Source organism: Callithrix jacchus, chromosome 7 (assembly GCF_049354715.1).
Source record: "Callithrix jacchus isolate 240 chromosome 7, calJac240_pri, whole genome shotgun sequence".
Classification (NCBI taxonomy): Eukaryota; Metazoa; Chordata; class Mammalia; order Primates; family Cebidae; genus Callithrix; species Callithrix jacchus.
Genome location: NC_133508.1, coordinates 105,819,366 through 105,832,859, shown reverse-complemented (window position 1 = coordinate 105,832,859; position 13,494 = coordinate 105,819,366). Strand labels below are relative to the sequence as shown.

General features: G+C 35.3%; 1 protein-coding gene across 24 annotated transcripts in view; it reads right to left on the bottom strand.

Moving 5' to 3' along the window:
- Window positions 1-13,494, bottom strand: part of LOC118142978 (proto-oncogene c-Rel-like) — a 365,180-nt gene that overhangs the window by 219,713 nt on the left and 131,973 nt on the right. For all 24 annotated transcript variants that reach the window (XR_013520512.1, XR_013520511.1, XR_013520516.1 and 21 more), the window contains one exon: window positions 4,452-4,528. Coding sequence is in view for 9 of the 24 variants with exons in the window: in XM_078333033.1 (XP_078189159.1) it covers window positions 4,452-4,528 (77 nt within the window). In the remaining 15 variants the exon portion in view is untranslated. The remainder of the gene's footprint in view (window positions 1-4,451; window positions 4,529-13,494) is intronic.

Below are 13,494 nucleotides of genomic sequence, written 5' to 3'. Positions count from 1 at the left end.
CAGAGAAAAAAATAAGAGGTAAAAAGTATCTGAGATTATTTGCATAGACCTAAATTCTTTTAAACATTGGACAACTGAAATGTTGTTTACAGAATTTAACGAGAGACGTAATTGCTACATAAAACCATTGCTGCATTATATCTTGAAGAGATCAGACTTTATATCTACAATATTGATGAGAATATAATACAGTACAGAACTTCAAAAGACTATGTGCAACCTTGGTGTAGTCCTTCCCTCTGGGTAAAAAGGATAGGAGTATATGCCTGCTCTTCCATTATCCTTCTCTTGATAGAGTTTATAGTAGAGACTCATGATAAGTACAAAGTCCATTAGTAACAAAAATAAAGGCAGGGTGGCAGTTAAACTGAGTATCATTAGAAAACATCACACTAATTACTCATTTTGTTATTAGTGTTAACTGTGCTGCCAGTTAATTATATTTGGATAAGAAAATGACAATGCACATAGAAAAAATTCAAACCACACTGAAACAAAATTAAAAGTAATCACACTTGGGCATGGAAACACAATATAAAAGGATAGAAGCTTATAGAAGAAACTTCTGTGTTAGGAAGCAAATAATCTGCCAGAGTATTTTGCACCAAAGGAATTTTTTCATGTAAGAAACATTCAGGAAATATGTACTATCATGCTAAATGCATAGAAATGTGGAAAAAAATTCATCAATATTTAGTTTCACATTTATTTTTAAAAAACACATAAAAACATAATTGCAATGCATTATGTTAAGCATTATAATAGAGATTGGTTCCTCATATAGAAACATGTGGAACTTATGAGGAATCAACTAACCCTCTGGAGAAATTAGAAGAGGCGTAAATGAAGAAATGACTGTGGGAAGCATATTGAAAGTTGAGTTAAAAATGAGCACATGGAAAGAAAGAAAGCAGGTAAAATGAAATCGTGGGATCACACCGGACTTTTCTCCTGCAAAAAGGAAAGTTTTTTGCAAAGTAAGTGTCCAAAACAGGTGATAGTTCCTCTTTAATAAGAAAAAATTTCCTGTGAAGGGTTGATTAATCTTGGCTAACAGGCTGAAACAGCTCTGTATTAGCAAAAATCTTGACCCTTTCCCTAAAGGATCTTCAGATTAGCCTAAAATCTAGTCCTTTAGGAAGCAGAAAGGATAAAATGCTGTTGGTGAAATTCACAGACAAATTGATGAAATGAAAATAGGATTATAAAGAACAAACTTTTGCTAGCAATTATCTGCAGCAGGTATACTCAATGCTATTTTTATTGTGATACAAGTCACAACCCCACTGTTAATGCAAGGACTTCTGTGTTTGGACCTGTCCGAGTGTCATTTTTTTGGATAAATGATAGAATCAACAATCTTCTGGATGGTAGTTCTCCTAACAAAAAAAATGCACAGGACTCTCTGAAACAGAGACCTGTATGTTTAATCAAAATGACTCAGCCTGGGCAACATACAGAGACCCTGTCTCTACAAAAAAATAAAAATAAATGAGCCAGGTGTGGTGGCATGCACATGTGACTTCAGCTGCTAAAGAGGCTGAGGTAAGAGAATCACTTGAGCCCTGGGAGGTCAAGGCTGCAGTGAGCCATTATTGCACCACTCCACTTTAGCCTGGGCAACAAAGCAAGACCCTGTCTCAAAAAAAAAAAATTACTCACACTCTTCAAAAGCAGAGGAGTCTGACAAGTGACCCTAGAGGGGAGTAAACATTGAGGAACAGGATCAGACTGTAATTCTCTGAGGACAACCCCTCAGCTCCATAATACGCAAGTCTCCTATGGACCTCTAGAATTCAGAGGGCATTCCTCCATCAAATGTATACTAATGAATCCTGCAAAGATTCTCAAAGTCTGGGCCTTAGTCCCTTGAGAAAATCTGTCTAGGCAGTTGATGTCACATAGTGTATTTATTAAATCCATTTTTAACAGACCAGATGGTGTTATTGTTGCCAAAAACAAATGACCCAGTGATTTAATAGAACATAAGATATATAGGTTTTTTTAATTCCTTTATCTCCCAACTGTCCCTGGAGTCCTGCTTTTGAAAACAAGATACACAAGGACAAACAATTTAAGCGATACTTTCTCTGGTTTCACAAACTCCTAAAGAAGAGTGGTCTGAGAGACAAATGACAAGGTGACAATCCATTACTAAAAAAATGAAGAAAAACTCCCAGGAAACTATATTTGACACTTAAAGCTTTAAATAGCAAATGCCCTTCAGGAATAATTTAGTTGAAGAATGTGGATTGTTTGCTGAATTTCTTATTTTATGACAACAAAAACTGAAACTTCCCCTTAATTTTGGAATACTGCTCCATCCCCAGTAAGTCAGAAACTTATTTTCTTTAATATAGAACAAGGCAAGTCTCTTTTAAACTTATCTCACTTCTTCCTGTCACCCAGCCTCAGACTGACAGCAAGAAAGAAAGGCAACTTGCCTTAAAGTGAAATAGTCTCTTGACCTCTTCCAAATCCACCCTGTTTAATGGAATATAAATCATCAGGTTTTATGCTGTGGGATGAAATTGTGTCCCCACTTGTAGCAAAGTCGTTTAGAAGAGAGTAGTGGCATAGGAAGAACCACTCCCAAGACTCCAGTAAGTGACTTGCAGAACAGTGGAACAAAGGCCCACAGCCAGAAAGCTGAGTGAAATAGCAAACTACATCCAGACTGCTTTGTGGAATATGTGAAGTGAACATGTTCCTAAAGAATTCTAGGTTATGATTAGAGTTGGGAACCTGGCAAAATGGTGGGACTTCTGATTTCAAGTGTATTTGAGAATCAGACTTATTATTTGGGCATTGAAGGGGAATGCAATTTCTAGACTATGGAAAATTCTATAATGCATGGGTCACATAGGTACAGCATAACAAGACTAGATATATTAGAATTTACTGCTTTTTACATAAACCATGGACTTTTTCCCCTTCTTAAATTCAATTATGTTTAGCTTAATATTTTGTTTATAGTTTGCTGACTACTCAAGAATTTAAATCCCTTTTTAATCCAGTAGTGTTTATATTTATAAATAAATATTTAATAACCATATACTATGACCTTGGCTGAAAGTACATAGACAAGACTGTCCTCAGTGGGGAAATCCAATATGTTCATCAAACACAATAAAATGCAAACATATGCATTTTTCACAGTTCTGGGTACTTTCCCCGGGCAATTTTCTTATTGCATTAAAACAATAAAAAATTACCTTTGTGTTTTCTATTTGGAAAAATATAATGATGATGATGATCATAAAAGTATAAAATGTTATTGAACATATTTTATGGCCAGACGCTGCTAAACTTATAGGCAGTATTTCTTTTAATCCTCACAACTCTTTGAGGTAGATACTGTAATTGTTCCAATTTTATGGATGAGAATGTTGAGAACTAAAGACTGCTAAAATTACCTAAGTAACCCAGTAAGTAATACAGATAGGACTGAAACCTATTCTGTTTGATTTCAAATTTTATATTTTTAACTCAACCATGTGATGTCTTCTTTTCATACTCAGAATCATGTAGATGAATACGAAATCTTAAAAGTCATTTAATCTTACTGCTCTTCTAAGATTCTTTTATAAGTAATTGATTAAGGAAATGTTCTCAGAAGAAACCTGCAAGGGTATGAAAGCAGGATAGGACAGAGGAAGAAATTAGTCATAGATGTGGTTTCAGGAGAATTTCAGCCATAGCCTGGTCTGCTGGGGTCTCGAATATCAGAGTTGGTCTTACCAACAGCAAGGTTACTGGTTGCGACACTCCCACATCAGGCAGTCATTAGCTGCAAGCTGGAGTTAGGAGGAAGGGTAAAGGGAGAAAGAGGGGAGAGGGCTACTGGCATCTCCAGGGAAGGTGGCTCCCATCAGCTTAGGGAAAGCCTCAGAAAAAGAACACAGGTGTGTGCCATTAGCAACTAACACCTGTAGCAGCCAGGGTTGGTTTCAGGGCCTGCTAAAGGGCAAGGCTTTAACAACATTGATAAATCTGCCAAGTATTTAGCCAATCCCTGCTTGAATACCTTCAAGTGAGCAAGAACTCCTATAACTTCCTCTCCTCCACCCAACAAGGTATTCCATTACAATCCTCAAAAGCTTGGTTGGAGAATTCTTCCTTTTGTTGGATGTGGGATAATGAAGGGAGGTCATTCTAAGGCAGCATGTGCAAAAGCACAAAGTGTAAAAGACGGTGATGGTGTGAGTTGTTACTGTAGATAATACTGTGTTTTGCTATGGTTAGAACTTAAGGTGTAGAAGTAGAAAATGAAAAAGATGAGTCTAGCAAAATGTTTATAGGCAAGATCATCAGACAATGAAAGACAAACATGCCTCACTAAAAAGTTATGATGATGGCACAAGTTACAACTAAATGAGTTTTAGCAGAAAAGGCAAATGATAATCTCTTTTAGAAAGCCAACCCAGCAGCAACAAAGAGAGCAATCCTACCTTGTTCCTTTCATGTGGGCTCTCACATCTGTTTCCTCTGGACTTCATCAAGGACAGGATGTTTGCATTGTGAATGCCTAAAACAATAAATGATTATGGAACTGAAATGAAGTGAACTCATCATCAGGAAAAAAATCCATTACAAAAACCCTGGCGAGAGATGTCACAGGTCTCAGCCCAGAGATAGCAAGTCATGGCTGACAGGACTAACGAGGCCCACCACCTGTTTTTGCAAAGAAAGTATTATTAGAACACAGCCACAACCATTTTTTACATATTATCTATGGTTGTAATCACACTATAATAGCAGAGGTGGTTTGCAACAGAAATCATATGGCCTGCAAAGCCTAAAATGTTTATTATATTTCAGAAAAGGGTTGTCAATCCCTGGTCCAAACTAAAGCAGAAGCAATATATGTGAATAGGTAGAATAGATGGAAATTATATTTAGGAGCAAACATCAATTGGAGTAACCACTACTCACTTCTCCTATTTCTATTTCTTCATGCCATGTATGCATTAGAGGACATTATAAATATGTATAAAAGCTTTCCAGCATTCCATGGCTTCTTTTGACAATTTCTACTTATTCTGTCACATATAAATTAAATCATCATTTTTTCCATAAAGACCCTTACGCACTGAAAAGTGCATAGTAGAGTCCACTCACTCCTCTCAGTTCTATTTCTTCATGCCATGTAGGCATTAGAGGACATTATAAATATGTATAAAGCTTTCCAGCATTCCATGGCCTCTTTTGACAATTTCTGTTTTCTATTTATTCTATCACATTTAAATTAAACCGTCATTTCCATAAACACTCTTACACCCTGAAGAACACACAGTGAAGTCCACTCACCACACAAGCCTACCAATCCAAAACAGAATCAGTACCCCAATCAGTCCACTTAGAATGAGATCATCCTGCAATACTGGGACCTGTATTCCTTACATAAATCTGTTAAAATGCCCCCGACTTCTAAATTGTTGTGATGCTCTTGTTTTCAATGCAGACCTTCAGGGATGGCCTAAATCTTTTTCACTTCATTAAGCAGCTCTCTACCAAAGTCCTCTAAAAACTTCATCAGAAAAGTCCCCATAAGGCCTAAAACTTCTTTTCCCATCTCTATGTGGTTGAAACATAAAAGATTGCAATTCAAAGAAAAAGTAAAGAACTGTCATGGTCCTTTTTGTTGGTGCTAATCTCTGAACAGCAGATTTAGGACGACTATTTTTTTCTAGTTCCTGGTTCTCCACTTCCTGTTTGAATATCCACTACAAAGTGTCAGTAAAATGTATTTATAGGCCACAGTGAGCCAGGTGCTAGGTCTTTTGTATAGGACTTGAAAGATAAAGACAAGTTCCTGTCTCTTAAAAAAAAAGTAATCTGCAGCCATAGAAACATCTAATCTTAGTCACAGCACCAACACCCCCACATGGGCCAAAAATATAATTCAGAATAAAAGTTGCTTATAAAAAATGGATTTTTAAAAATCACACCTTGAATTAAAAAAAAAGAAAAGAAAAGAAAAACTTTTCCTACTTTCCAGGGAGGAAATTTAAGAAAAACAAAACAACAAATGGTTTATTGGTATTTTTATACTTGAAGATCATTTGCCTCAAATATTTAGTTGCTGCCACTATTTAGAAGAAAGTAAAGTTTAGCCTTATCATACACCATACACAATGCACCAAAATAATTTTCAAATTAATGAAAAATTTAAACATGAAGGTAAGCACAAATATGCAGAACTAAAGGAAAACATAAATTACTGTCTCTGTCTTCAAAGTGGAAAAGAATATGAGGCAAGGTAGAGTCTATGAAAGACAAAGTGATAAATTTAATAAAAATCTACATATTTCTGAATATGTTAAAATAATATTCAAAATTATAAAACAAGTAACATGGAAAATGTTCCAATGAGTATTACTAGAAGTTTCTTTCTTTTTATTCTGTAAGAAGCAACATGTGAAGACACAATTTTAAAAAATATTTGTAAAATACAAAGTTATTCATAAAGAAGGAATACCAATGGCCAATATATTTAAAAATCATTATTTCACATAAATAAATATAAACTGAAACAGCAATAAACTATCTTTTTGTGTGTATATTAGCAAAACTATTTTATTTAAAAGAGTACAGAGATTTATCAGTTCAAATGATTGTGGTTGTGAATAACAGAAAAATCATTCAAAATAATTTCATGGAAGAATGAGTGGACTCTCAAAATGTTTCAAATTCAGGGGTAGATTTTTTTTAGGCATGATTTAATCAGTGATCCAGCTCCAATTCTAATACTTTAGATCTGTTCTATCTATCTGCATTGTGCTTAAGGTGACTACCACTATGGAGGCAAAATGGCTAGCTCCAGTAATTCCATGAGTCAGCTTCTTAGCATGTCATTAGGAAAAAGTATGCCACTTTTCTCAACCAGTACACTCCTGGCATCCATTCTGCTTGGATAAATTTAGGTCATGTGACCAATTCTTAACTAATCATCACATCCAGGAAAATGGCACCTGCCAATTGGATTATGTCTGTGTTAAATACTCATGCCTGGACCAATCACTGCAGAAAAGGAGGCTGGCTTAAAGCATTCAGGGACATCCTTGGCCCCTTAAGTCTTATAATGGAGGAAGCAAAGAATACCTGCACTGAGCCTGTTCAGGGTAGACAGAGTGAGTAGAGCAATAAATTATTTAAGTTTATGGAAAAATTGGACTATACCTATCAAAGCCTTGAAAATATGTGCACCACATTTATCCCAGAAATACCAGATCTTAAAATTTATCCCAAAGGAATTAATATGGTTCATTACAAAGATTTATCTTTTAGGATGATGTAGGGTAGCTCAAAATCAGTATCTGACAATGGAAAAATAGATAAATTATGACACATCAATATAATGCTATATTTATGCAACCTTAAAATATAAAATTGCAAAAAATATTACTGACAAGTAAAACTGTTAAGTGACTGAATTCAGATCACATGAAATTATTCTATTTTTATAGAAAGAATGTACACATATGCATAGTCATTGAAAAGAAATATATTAAAGTTATATATAAAATTTTAATATATTTAAGTATTTTTTCATAACTTCATCTATGAAAGTCTTTTTATAGATAAAACTATTATCTCCATATAGTGGAATTATAGATAGTTTAATTTTCTATTTTTATGACCATCTATATTTCATAAATTTTCTTCATGCATATGAATTGTTCCAGTAATGAGAAACATTCATGTTTAGTTTAAAAACATAATAAAACAAATCCACACTTTAAAAAAAATGTGATGGGGACTATGACTTTAAGAATGTATTCATTAAAGAATTTCAAGAGTTCACAATTGCAAGATGAGAGGAAGTCCACATAAAAGCAGAGCTCTAGGAATGAAATCTTTAAATAATCTGCTTCTTATCCCTGGAAGAGCACCAACATTCACGCCAACCTTTAGTTAGCGGCCTTAGCCCACTTGAGAACCAATGTGCTGACTTCAACCATAGTGACTTCCCCACTCCCTGAAAAAGAGCTTTGGGTAAACAAAGAACTATCAAACATTTCAAGAAGGCTTTCCAGCTTCTTAAGGAATCCCCTTTTGAGAACAAACACAAATACTCATTTCCCAGGTTCAAGCAAGTCTCCTGCCTCAGCCTCTTGAGTAGCTGGTATTACTGACATGTACCACCACAACCTGCTAATTTTTGTATTTGTAGTAGAAATGGGGTTTTGTCATGTTGGTCAAGGTGGTGTGGAATTCCTGACCTCAGGTGATCTGCCCGCCTTGGCCTCCCAAAGTGCTGGGATTACAGGTGTGAGCCATATCACCTGGCCCTCGTAATGTCTTTATAGTGACTTATTTTAGCATTAGTCATTTATTTAACTACCATAGTTGGCACTTCTAATGGGTGTTGTTCAATCCCCATCATTCTTTATTTCTAATGATATATAAATGGTGATTGTGAAAAGCTCCCTAGTGTGCAAATAGTCCTTCATATCTTAAGCTTTAAAAAAAAACTCTTCTTTTGAAAAACTGGGAAGGTGTGCCCTGTTCTGCAATATTTGGCAGTGTTCATTTTAACTGAATCACTTGTTAGGGCAAAATTGCTATAACCTGTAATAAATGTTAAGATTGTCGGATGCATACTTGTACCGAATTAATATTTTATAGCTCCTCAGCCTTGTGTGGGTTGGCTGTTCTACTGGAATGCTCTAGCACCATGGAAACACTGGGAGATATTTTCTCTTAATTGTAAGAATGTTTGACAGATACCAGTGCAGTACCATGGAATTACATTTCATTGCTGATAGATTCTGATTACTTTATAGCCTGACTCTACTAGATGGGGTTTTGTTTTTGTTTTATTTTTAAGCGTTGAGACACCTGTCTTTGTCCATAATCACTTTTTAAAAGACTTAATGTCAGAAAAAATTGTATTATCTATATAATTATCATCAGGTAGAGAAAGATATCTGGTTTATTTTTAATTAAAAATTCTCTCCATTTTTTTAAAAACCCGACTTATGAACTATGAATAAAATCTTTTTAGAAAAATATTGATTTAAAGAAGAAACAATTCTGTTAACATCTTTCTATTGCTAACCTATAATTTTAGTCACAATTCTTTTAGCCTTAAATTCTAATGCCAAAAGATACTGGCATTTAACTAGAAAAAAAAAGTATGAACCTAAAAACAAACAAACAAAATGTATTCTGCATTATTTATGTCTAAGAGAAACAACCTATGTTTCCACACTCCTGTCCAATGAAAAAAGTATGTATTTTTTATTTTTCTAAGCTTAAGACCTGTGATTAGTTGACTCACTCTTACCCTAAAACACTTTGGGCTCCTGTAAGTCAAGTTTATGATGGAAGCCGAACATCCTAATCCCTAGGCAGAGCTTAATGGAAGAACGGGTAACTGCTAGGCTTGTTCTTTCTTACTCTCTTTTCTCAAAAACACTTAAGAGAGTCCAAGAAGCTGTTTATAGCTAACTCATTAAAACCCTTTATTTTGTTCTTTCATGGCACTGTAAAAAGTAATGGGAGAATTTCTCTCTTCAGCTCTAGAAAAATAAAGTATTTCATTCATCATTTACCCTCCACTTGGGTCCCTCCTCAGCACCCGACTTCCCTGCAGCGTTCCTACTCATTACTGCCAGCCTAACAATGAGCAGAGCACGGGAAGCTGGCTCCTCTTCTGACCTAACTGTCATCTCTTGGGAATCTATCCTTGTAGCTTTTCCCTTTCGTTCTTCACAGATCTGAGAGTGGAAAGTAGCCAAGCAAGCAACACTCAAAATATCCAGTTGAAGATTGATGAAGGAAACATGACACCCATTAAAAATATATCTCCTACCATAAAGAGTTTACCAAGAAAAGAGATTTTTTCCAGTTGGGAGTAATTGGGAAAGGTCTGCGGCAGAGAAGACACTTAAGCAGGATGTGCAGTTGTGCTGTGGGAGTAGCAAACTCAAGGTGGAAAGAGAGACTACGCAAAATGTGGTGGGCAGAACAATGGTCTCTGAATGTGTCCACATCTTAACCCCTACATTATCTTACTGGGCAAAAGGGACTTTGCAGAGTGATTAAATTAAGGACATTGAGATATGGAGATTATCCTGGATTATCTGAATGGGCCCTAAACATGGTTACGATAGTTCTTCTAGAAGGGGGACAGGAGTGTGAGTCAGAGAAAGAGATAGGAGAACAAAGGCAGAGATCAAACTGACGCAATCGCTGGAATGTGAGCAGCCTCAAGATGCCGGAACAAACTCCCCACAGCACGTCCAGAAGAAACACCTCTGCCAACATCTTGATTTTTAGCCTACTGAGGCCTATTTTCAACTTCTGACCTCTAGAATTATAAGATAAATAAATTTGCATAGTTTTAAGCCTCCAAATGTATGTACACTGCTGTTACAGCAGCAATAGGAAACTAATACACAAAAGTAAATGGGGAAATGTGGGCTATTTGTGAAGAATATTAAATACTTCAGAATACACAGTGCATAAAGACATTCCATGGAGGAAAAGATGGGAAGAATGATCATAAACAAGAATAATGATAACATTTCGTACTCTGCTTAAAATGTTTTCATAGTCATTGTTTTAAAAATATGACTCCCCTAACAACCTTTTAATCCAGACATTATGATACTCTCCAATTTCAAGATGAAGTAGCTCTGGCTCATAGAAGCTAATTGTTTTGCCCAAGTTCACAATTCTGAAAGCAGTAGAACTGGGCAGCAGCCAAGGTCTCCCAACTCCTCACCCTCTTTCCCCTGCGCTATGTCACTCATTCATATCAGGGCAACTAATTTTAGAAGGGCCTCAGTGTCAGGCCAAAAGGTGTAAAGTTTATTCTCCAGCAATAAATTAAAGGGTTTTAAGCATGGAATGACATAATTAATTAATATAACAGCATAATATAAAGTAGATTAGAGAGGGGTAGATAAAAATCTAGAGACAGGTTAGACTAACAAAAAAGTCAAGGAAGTAGGAAAAGAAGACCTGAAGTAAAGCCAGCAGAGGGAATGAAGAGAAGTACAATGATTGATACAAGGTGACGAGGAGGTGGGGGAAGGTGGAGAGAGAAGCAAGAAATTCATCCTTCAGATTTATTACCAATGAAAAGTTATTATTTTCTAATATGTGCATACTTTTAGACAACAAACTAGTGTACACTTAAATAGGATTTATAGATCTAAATTATGATTTCCAAAATAAAAATTATTATATATATATCAGACTATTTGACATTTTACCTTTTCACTTCAGAAGATGGCAAAATTTTGCTTAAAAAATGAATCCCAATGTTGTATTCTTATAATAATCCCTGACTTCTTTTTGTCTTATTGAGGTCAACTCTCTGATCACCAGTGAAAATTGAGAATAAAAAAAGTGCCACTGTGTTATTCTCATAGTAATGGCAATATACTTTCTAAATCATCTCCTTTCTGACAGGTATTTTTTGACCCCATCCATCTCTCACTTTATTACTTGTTTTCTGTTCTTTTTGTATGCTGTTGCTAAGCTGCAAAAAATACCTTTGCATGGATATCCTTGTTATATATCTGAAACATTTGCTGCTGCATTGTGACATATTATTTATTGCTGGTATTCATCTGTCAGTTCTCATCATGCCAATTTTTCAATATTTGATTGCCTTTTATGACCTTGATTCCTAGAAGCTTTCATTAAATTTTTTCCCTTTTACTTCAAAGATTTCAGAATTGTGATACTGCCATGGTAGGTTGAATAATGGCTCATCAAAGATGTTCATATCCTAATCCTTAGAACCAGTGCATATGTTACCTTATACAGTAAAAGAAAATAAGATTGGGTAAATATAATTATGCGAAGAGTCTTGCTATGGGAGGTTATCCTGGATTATCCAGGTGATCTCAGTGTAATTACAAGTGTTCTTATAAGGGAAAGAGAGAGGAAGAAGAAAAAAGAAAGAAGATGACAACAGAAGCAGAGATTTGAGAGAAGTACGGATGTTATGTTGCTGAGTTTGAAGAGCAAGGAAGGGGCCATGAGCCAAGGAATGTAGGGAGCTTCTAATAGCTGAAATAGGCAAGGAAACAAATTTTTCCCTAGAGCTTCCAGGAAGAACACTCCAGAATGTGTCCTGTGGTTCCATTTTGGACTTCGACCTACAGAACTATAAGATAAAACTTGTTTTAAGCCACTACGTTTGCGGTACTTTATTACTGCAGCACTAGGTAACAAACATATTGGCCCAACAACAAAAAAAGAAATCGCAAATGTCTCATCTTTTTCACATTTTCAAATTGAGATAAGATACTAGAGTATCTCAATTTAAAAAGTACTCTCAAACAGTGTCTTATCATTTTAATTATTAGCCATTGCTGTCCTTCCTCTGTTAAAAAAAAATTCTAGCTAATTGTTTCATCTTGTAATGTCAGTTTTGACAAATCAAAACCATAATCTATTTCATAACCATATTAGAAATAATTTAAATCTATTCAGATCTTCATCCTGGAGTCACCAGTCCTGTGTGACTGAAAACTATTCATGCCTCCTAATCTAGAAGAGCCATTTTAAAAATTTTTGTGAGTTAAAAAAAATGTGAAATTCAAATGTTTTTTTAGTCAGGTAATTGGAAATAATTATTTTCAATAATTCAGTAATCATTATCAATAACTGTTATAATTGAAAATAATATCAAAAGCTTTAATATTATAAAAGTGATATTTTAGGTAACCCACACTGCCTTCAATATTATTCAAAATAAAATCCTATATTTTCTTGATTCCAATACAAAAGAGCAAGATCTAAAGTTTACTTAGAATCATATCTGATCCCAAATTGCTAAGAGAAATAAAGGAAAAGAATTGGAAAGCAAGCATGAGAATGATGGACAGGTAGGAGAAGAAAGATAAAGAGAGGCATGATCACATTCATAGTCTCAGAAATAATTTGATCTAAAAGTAACATACTTACTCCCATACTCAACCAAAGGGAAATACGGAGTAACATAACACAAACATTCTTATAGACACGTCTAACTCGGAAGAGTTGAGGAGTAGGGTGGGATAAATGTTAACAGTTTTCAAAAGCTAAGGAAAACATTTTAGGGAAAGACTGTTACTGTCTTTCACTTTTATCTTCACATTTTACCAACTTTATCCCCATCTATCTCCATATCTCCCCACCTCTCACAATATGGAAAAAATGAAAAAGAAAAAATTTGCATGCTTTGAGTGCTTATTAATATCAAAGAAAATGCAAGATTTTTTTTTGAGACAGAATCTCCCTCTGTAGCCCAGGATAGAGTGCAGTGGTGCATTCTTGACTTACTGCAACCTCCACCTCCCCAGTGATTCTCTTGCCTCAGCCTCCCAAGTAGCTGGGACTATAGGCATGTGTCACCACAATTGGTTAATTTTTGTATTTTTAGTAGAGATGAGGTTTCACCATATTGGCCAGGCTGGTCTCGAACTCCCAACATCAGGTGATCTACATGCCTCAGCCTCTCAAACTGTTGGGATTACAGGGATGAGC